The 8,810-nt window shown below is 44.4% G+C and overlaps 1 protein-coding gene across 1 annotated transcript in view; it reads right to left on the minus strand.

The window, feature by feature from the left end:
* The window catches only part of TIPARP (TCDD inducible poly(ADP-ribose) polymerase), a 35,887-nt gene extending 27,836 nt beyond the window's left edge, over positions 1 to 8,051 (minus strand). Inside the window, exons 1-2 of the mRNA XM_045903490.3 lie at positions 7,814 to 8,051; positions 3,621 to 4,578 (exon numbers count right to left, since the gene is read on the minus strand). Coding sequence (XP_045759446.1) covers positions 3,621 to 4,537 — 917 coding nt within the window. The 5' untranslated portion in view covers positions 4,538 to 4,578; positions 7,814 to 8,051. The remainder of the gene's footprint in view (positions 1 to 3,620; positions 4,579 to 7,813) is intronic.
* Between the last annotated feature and the right edge of the window lie 759 nt (positions 8,052 to 8,810).

An 8,810-nucleotide genomic window follows, 5' to 3' on the forward strand; every position in this document is an offset into this window, starting at 1 on the left:
ATATATAAGGGCAGAGTGAGAAAGCAAAGTGGGATTGTATCATACTTTGGGATAAAGACAAAATTGGAAAAGAATAATTAAAATAATTTCATTATAATGAACCAAATAAGCTTAACTATTGAAATCCTCTTTTTTTTTTAAAAAAATGTTATTAGTACCTAGGGATCTTGACTAAAGACCTGGAAGGGACCTGTGACCTTATCTAGCTAAACTTCCTTTCCAATTTCCTTCTTGAGAATAAAATGAACACTGCACATCTAATTTGGATTAATTTAGATCTTAAATCCAATACATTTGCAAAACAAAGAATTTTATCTCTACAGTTTGAAATTATGAACTTTGGCCTCTACTAGAGACCCAGAACTATGAACTCTCCCCAAGTTCCATACAGTGAAGTAACAGGGATATGGTATATAATAATGATTTTCCAAGTCATATAAACTGCTGGAAACAAGTGGGATAAACAATTGCCATTCATTATTTCTGAATCCAAAGACTGCTGGGCCAGACTTGGGCATATACACAGCTGAACACACACTTCCTGGTTATGTGCAATCTGTACAGATAGACCAGCTTTACAGGCCTGACCACAGAGATTAATAGCTTTAGCCAAATAATGTGGTAACCATGTGAACCTGGGCTGCTCCAGCTTGTTTGTGAATCTCTCAGCAAGGCTCAACATGCCGTTATCTGCATCTTGTTGCCAGGAAACACAACATCGTTTTGGAATACAAGGAAAACCAGGTTGCAATGACCACAGGTCAGCTTCCCAAAAGCCTAATTTTTGACACTTAGCTATCTACAATCTTATTTCTTACTGGTGTCTATGGAGAACGTCACTTTACTAGTAATTAACTGTTAATACTTTTTGCTATTTTTATCAGAGCAGGACCACTTACTATCATTAACAATGTAGCAGCAGCATTAGTAATTACAATAATTCACTCATACTTTTCCTCTCAAGTGTCAAATGAATGTTAGTTTCCTTAAAACAAATTTGGAAATCAAGCACTCACTCCAACTACTTTATAACTAATCCAACAACGTATACTTATGGGTCTATATCTAGGTCTAATTTTTTAGCCAAATAATTTTACCAAAGAATATAATACCCAATATGCCGCTGACCTAAGAGTTCTTGGATTTTTTGAGATCAAAATACCTGTCTTGCCTTGTTCATGGTAACAGAATGTAATGTGTTGGACAATAATCCTGCTAGTTTCTTCCTGACCAATTCAAACAGATAGAAACTTAATGTACCAAGATGCTGAAGTACTCAGCAGACTGGAAATGTGCTTCATAAGAGTGAAGTGGGAGGCCACTATTCTGCAGTTTTGCAATCTGGAGATGGAAGGATTACAGTGGCTTTGAGAGTATATAAAATTAATTACCTTGACATACCAATTAGAATTGCTAGCTCATGGGCAATACAGATTTTGGACAATACCTTATTAAAAGATTTTTGAGATAAAATGGAAAACATTTTTCTTTCCTCCAATGCTTGCTTTAAAAAAAAAAAAGTACTTAGCTTTATTACAGGATCTAAGAATTTTGCTACCCAAGCAAGACAGAATCTTGAATACCTAATATTATCAAGATAATACATTAATGATTAGAAAGCTACATTCTTTTTTTAAAAATATTTTATTTATTTGAGAGAGAGGAAGAGAGAGGGAGAGAGAGGGGGACAGAGAATCTGAAGCAGACTCTGCACTGAGCGCAGAGCCCAATGAGGGGCTCAATCCCACAACTGTGAGAGCATGACCTGAGCCAAAACCAAGAGTTGGATGCTTAGCCGACTGAGCCATCCATGATTTAAGCTACATTCTTGCTATTATCTTACTTTTATCCCAAGGGGCTCCTATATAATAATGCCTTAAGTTTAGTCTTATAGTGTTTCTTATCTTGTTCCATGCATCCTTTTTGAAACACAAGATGCAAAGTTCTAGTTTCATGATAATTAAGTTGCCAAAAAGACACACCAATCTGTGTACTATACAACTGAAATAATGCACTATTAAGAGAAAAACACTTACCTAATATTAGAAGGGAGCAAGTTTAAACAAAACAAAAACCTGGTTTCTACGATGTCAACAATGCCCTGGCACTACGTTGAACACAGGTTAACATCAAGACGAACAAAATTAGAAAACTTAGAAATGGTTTACTGACACCATTTGATTGCTGACTCTCCAGACACTTGGATTAGTGTAACCCAAGTTATCTGTGAACAATGAACAAAGATGACTCTTAAGAAAGTGTTTCTTTTGGGGGCATCTGGATGGCACAGTTGGTTAAGTGCTCTACTCTTGGTTTAGGCTCAGGTTGTGATCTTGGGGTCATGAGATCCAACCCCCCACCAGCTCAGCACGGAGTCTGCTTAAAACTCTGTCTCCCTCTGTCCCTCCCAGACTCCCCACACCTGTGCATGTGCGCGTGCTCGCTCTAAAATAGATAAATCTAAAAGGAAAAAAAAAAGGGTTTCTCTTGGACTTGTGGGTTAGGATACTCAGCAAATTTTTCCTTCCTAAGGGTCATACCTTTCCATACTACATCAGGCCATTCATCATCTGTGAAGCTGTCAGGTTGCCCTCATTGTCTCCCAAGTCAGGTAGCATGGACAGATGTATTCTTCTCCCCTCATATAATTTTAATCCTTTCTCTTGGTCATAGACAAATAGCTATTAATATCACATATTTTAACTCCTATACTATAGGAGAAACAACTAGAAACATAAAGATTAATGCTTACTATACCACCATTATTACACTAGCGACTTCACAAGTGGCAACTATCATTTTCCTCTTCATTTTTATGTTAATTAAATAGGAATTCAGATGTGGAAGTTTCAATTCCCTATGAGTGACTATTGCTTGGGCATACGCACTTAAAAGAACTGAATTATTTATGTACATGCCTTGCATACAAAAACTTGAGGATAATTTTTTTATGTAAATGATAAACATATCTATTAACATAAATTTTCCCTCCAACTTATTATTCAGGTCTAAGAAAACAGCCTGAATTGTAGAACAATCTTATCTGTAAGATAAATAGAATAATAAACTTAATGGTAAAAAGCTTTAAGGAAACCAAAAGAAATTTAAATTTAACATGTTTGGGCATGATTCAGAAGTTTGGGAAGAAGTACACAGAAAAACCGTACCATTCAAAATGGAAAGAGGGCCACAAAAATCTCCAAACAATACCATTTCCCTTTAAAAAACAGCAGCTACTCAATATGCAAAACTTCAAAATAGATAAATTTGGTATTCATTATTTATGCTATTATAAGATTAACCTTGGATTTTCTTTCAAAAGCAAGATCTCTTCTGTGATTAAAACAGTATCTGATTCACAGCATTCAATGTATATGCAACTTCTCAGGCACACATACAGTGCACAGAGTGACATCTGAATTGTTCAAATCATAAAACCTTCATTGTCTGGTTAGGTAAACAGTCTGCATTCAACCAACATGAAAAATCAGGATAGCATACAGCCAAAAGAATAAAACCTGTTAGGTTACTACTGAAAGAAACCACCCTACTAAGCATTTAGCCTCTTGACCTTCTCTACAGGATTTAACAACAGCTTTAAAGTAGTTATAAATACATACCCATACTTCATTCTCATTCTATCATTCTCTGGATTACAGTAAAATCTTTCCAAGTGCTCCTGGGAATCAGTGGATACACTCTGCCACTTCTGAGTAGTTGTCCTCTTGATCTGCCAATGATATGGCAAGACCGTGTGGTGCTTCAAACAATCCCTGCCATAAATACAAGTGCCTTGCAAAAAGTCCATGCAAATTTCAATTCCGTTCTCTTGGTGAGTATGGTACTGTAGCTGGTTCACCAGCTCAAACACAAGGTCAAGGGAAGCCTCTTCACTTTTGTCCTGAAAGAGCTCAGTACTCAACTTATCACTGGTGTCCAAAATGTACTGAATTGTAAAACTGTTGTCTTGGAAAACCCCTGGAATGTAATCCATGACTTTGTCTATGCAGTCAGGACTAGCAGGAACATCACCTGAAACTGAATGCAAAAGGTCAGTCTGGAAGTGCCCTGCTGCAGAATCTGCCACTGTCCCACTGAGAGTTTCGGGTGGAAAGCTGTGATCCTGGATTGGAACCACTTGTTCTGGAGCATCAGTGGAAGGATGGGCTTCTGGTATTTGGCCCCCAACACTTGTCCCATCAGGAATCAGGACAGACATACTATTTTCTGCTGGTGGACATGACGGACTGATTTCTAGGGGTTTTTTCACTATAGGTTCATGTAAGCTGCTCTCATCTGCACTCTGGTTTCTAGATCTGAAAACACCATCAAGTGAGCCAGATTCTAGCAAAGTATTTAAAATTGGCCTCAAAGACCTCAGGGTTCCAGTTCCCAATCTCTTCTGCTCCTTTTTCTTAAAACAAGTCTTCAATGGAGTGATCTTCTCAGACAGTCTCATTTGGCATGAAAAGTCATCAGGAGGAGAGGGAGGCTGCACTACACAGTCTGGCTCAGGTTCGGTGGTTTCCATTTCCATGGTGTGGATTAGCTCCAATTGCTCCTCAGAGTCTAAAAATCCTACCAGGAAAGGAAAGAAGATGATCACTTACAAGCTGACAACAACTGGTTCCCATTCCTTCATCAAAATGTTTTGTTTTAGTCTAAGTCTCTGAAGTCACTCCTCTTATACCATATTTCATCTTTATGGGTCAATTTTAAATTTTATTGAGAAATTAAGGCTCCAAAGCAGCCAAGGCTATTCAAAAGCCCACAGCAGGTAAAGGTAAAGAGACAGTACCTTCCAGTAGGCTCTTGATATTTATTTGTGGACAATATACAATTGGTAATTCTGCTGGGGTATGAATTTTTACTGTAAGTCTAGGGGGTGTTGGGGGGTGAGGGGTAGAAATAAGTGTGGCTAATAGATGACAACACGGAAACCACATCTCTGCTTTGTGTTCTCTTCAGAGTTGTTTATCACCTCTCCCACGAGGTGATAAAACCTGTTTGTTAAAAAAAAAAAAAAAAAAAGTTCACCAAATGAAGGATAAAATTCCAAGTTAAATAGTGAGTGAATTTAAAGTATAAAGATATATTCAAGAAACAGGTGCTCTCAATTGAAATGTTATATGAGAGAAAGCCAGGAGCATGTTGAAGCATTTCTAAATTCTAATATATTCCCTGAGGATGTTAAGGGTCTACTTTTACAATCCCCAAAACATTACTACTATTGGAGGAAGTATACCAGTTGCTTGTTTAGCAACAGAAGCTACCTAACAGCAGCAAACACTATATGCTGTCTTAGAAACCAAACACAACTTCATAATTCAGAAAGGGCCTTGTTATCCTTGTCTTCAGAAAAGTTACATATATGATTTTATCTATTAAAACAAATGAAAGCATATTATAGAAAAATACAAGAATATAAAACACACACTAAATGTCAGATTCCTAATGAACTACTGAGACCAAAAAAAAAGTGCTCTCTTCAAAGAATCAGACCCCTTGAAAAAAACTAAAACTTAAAGTAAAAAGCAAAGGAAACTTTGTAAAATGACAAATGGTGTCTCCTCCACAAGCTAACATTCATTAACCAATTCTGAAAATATTTACTAAGCATTGTACGAGGTGGAAGAGCTGGTAAAGAGCAGTTAATCTTCTCTTTTGGACAACTGACTAAAAGAAAAAGAGATCATTGATGCAAGGGCCCATGACTTCATCAAATACTCCTCCCAGGTGATCAGTACCATGCCTAGCACAATGCACACGGTGGGTGCTCTATACTATTTTTTAACTGAATCACTGAAGAAAAAGCACCTGTTACATGACTAGTTCTGTTAGCCTTTACAGGTCAACAACAAAATGATAAAACTGACTCCCCAGAAAAATGAATATTAAAGATCTCATTGGAGAGATTCATGAATCTACATATAAAAAGTTCATAATGATCAAACTCAGAAATAAAACAGTACAGCTAACCCTTGAACAAGGCCAGAGTGGGGATGGTTCAGGGAACCCACCCCTGGAAAAATCCGTTTGTAACTTTTTGACTCTTGCAAAACTTAATTACTAATAGCCTACTGTTGACCAGAATTAACAGTTGATTAACACATGTTTCGTGTTATATGTATTATATACTGTATTCTTACAACAAAGCTAAAGAAAAGAAAACGTTAGTGAGACAATATGTTTATAGTACTGTACAAAATCCGCGTATAGGCGACGCTGCAAAGTTCAAACCCCTTTTTTCAATGCTCAACTGTATATAACCAGGTGTTAGTGCACACGGTAAGTACAAAAGAAAAAGGCAGAAAAAGAGTTCAGTGTGAGCTGGCATTGTTAGGGAAAGCTTCACAAGGAGGGACTTGACATAAGACATAAATCAACTGGAAAGCAGCCAAGCCAGGCGTTATTATTCATCATTCGGTGCTCTCGCCTCAAGGCACAATTGGCAGAGATTGTGGTATTCCCTCTCCACCACACTAAACCCGCTTGTGCCTTCCGTCGCGCGCGCGCGCGTGTGTGTGAGCGCGCACACACGCACACACACACACACACACACCACTCCGATCACATCCAATCAAGGGAAAACGGACACTGAACCAATTTTATTTCTAGGGGTGTGTACACACACACACACACACACACAGTAACTTTTCCTGTTATTGCGCTCCGTCAGGCTCGGAAATAAAACTGAGGAAGAGGCAGAGAACTGAGGAGTGGCTGGAGTGGGGAAGTCACTAGAACCTAGTTCCTCAATTAGTTTGCATAACAGAAAAATAAAGATTGGACGGACACTTCCTCCGGTCCCCCGCTGCAGGCGACCTACCGCTCCACCCTTCGCCTCGTGATATCCCCCGTCCTGCGGCACTCCCGGTCCCTGGCACCGCTGCAAACTCAGGACTCTCGCCCACCAGCCGCGGCGCGACTCCCGGACGCCCAGCCCGGGTCCGAGAGACGCCTCCTGCCGGCCGCGGCGGTTTTCGCAGCTCCGCCCCCCAGGCCGCGCCAACTCCGCGCAGCGCAGCCGAGGCGCCGCCCGGCTCGGCCAATTCCCGGCGTTCCGAAGCATCCCACCTCCTCCTTCCCCCTCGGAAGGCACCAGAGCGCCCCCGAACCCTCGCTGCAGCCTCGTCCCAACAAGCGACCCCCGCCCACGCTGCCCTCCATCCCAGAAACCCCTCACGGCGCCTTCCACGGTTAATTTCTTCCTCGCCTCCTCAGCCGACCTTTCTGAGAGGATCGTCCTGCGAGTCTCGGAGGCTCACAGAAATAAGCCGGGAAGCGCAGGGGGAAACGCGGTCCGCGCCTCTCGGGGTGCGGCGAGGAAGGCGAAGTCTTCTGCGCCTTCAAAGTTGATCTGAAAACAGCCTGCAAACTTCTGGGCTGCAGCCAGAACGCGGGTCTGCCGGAAGGCTGCCCTCAGATGCCTGTGCCCGGCCCCTCAATCTACGAAGTGCTCCTCCGCCTCAGAGCGCTCGGGGTCCGCCCGGCGGGGGAGGCCGCAGAGACGCGCCCCCCGCGCCCACCCAGGCCAAGTGGGATCGCGGAGACGCCGGCGACCCCAACTAAACCCTTCAGTGTCTTCCTCCAATTTATACACCTGCCCGAGGCCGTAAGTGATTAAGAAGCGTAAACCAATCCCATCCCGGTACTGACGGGATCCGAGTAAATTCGGTAGAAAAAAAAGCACAGTCTAAATATCAATCACCCTAGATCCCTGAGAGGCTGCGAGGCCGGCGCCCCCGTCCGCGCCCGCCATCCCAGCTAGGGTCTCTTGTCCGCCCCTCAGAGCCCACTCGGAGCCCTTTACCTGATCGCGCAGCCTGAGAGAACGGACCGCAGGAGCCGAGTCGCCGCACCGCCGGCTCGCTGGCAGCGTCCGCGCGGGAGGATTGGCGCGGAGAGCGGGCTTGGGCGTCTAAGGGTCGCAGGCCGGAGACGCGACAAGCAGCGCACGGGCCATTCCGCCGTCGGAGTGCAGAAAGTCGCGACCGCACTCCCGATCCAGCTCGCTCGCCTGTCACCCCGAGCTCTGCTTTAAAGTGGCTTCCGGTCGCCTCCTCTCGGCTGCCCCGTCGCGGAGGCGGAGCCTGGGCAGCGGGGGAGAGGGGTGGGGTGAGAGGGCCGGGCGCTCAGTGGGTGCCGGGAAGGAGGCCCGCCCCACGTGCGCGTGCGCGCTCGCTCTCAGGGCGGTGCGCGAAGTGTGCGAGCGGCGGCCGCGTGCTCCCGCGAGGGGGGCGTGTCCTTCCGCGCGCCGGCTGGGTACCGGCGGGTCCAGGTGTACGCGCGTTGGGGAGCGCGCGGCTGTGAGGAGGGGAAGTGTGTGACGCGTGGGGCAGGCTCTACCTGCCTGCGGACACATGGAGGGTCACTGTGTTCCGAGGACACCCAGGCACCCGAGAGAGGATGTGAAACGGAACGAGCCGTTTCTGTGCGGTTGGCTTTATTTGCCTCCTCGCAAGACGCCTCCTGCCCTTGACGCCGCGGAACGCCGAGAGGAGGCAAACGACTGCTACCGCCGCTGCGGCCAGACGGGGTCGCCCGCCCCATGCCTGACGGGTCGGCCCAGCAGCGCACCCGGGTCTGCGGCCGACCCGACGCGGTCACAGGTGCGCCTGTTTGACTGGAAACGTAGCCTAACAGAGGGAAACCTGGCTTTGGCGCTTTGACAGTAAAAGCGCGAGTATGTCCTGGAAAGCTCTTAAGTACCGTAGTGACTAATTTATTCATTTAACAAATATTTGAGTGTCTGTTGTGTGCCAGGCATGCAGCTAGGTTTAGGCTACGGCCCCGATCAGCTCAGATGC

The sequence above is a fragment of the Mirounga angustirostris genome, unplaced genomic scaffold (assembly GCF_029215605.1).
Source record: "Mirounga angustirostris isolate CCGP_5_RB_7025 unplaced genomic scaffold, mMirAng1.0.hap1 SCAF_1, whole genome shotgun sequence".
NCBI lineage: Eukaryota > Metazoa > Chordata > Mammalia > Carnivora > Phocidae > Mirounga > Mirounga angustirostris.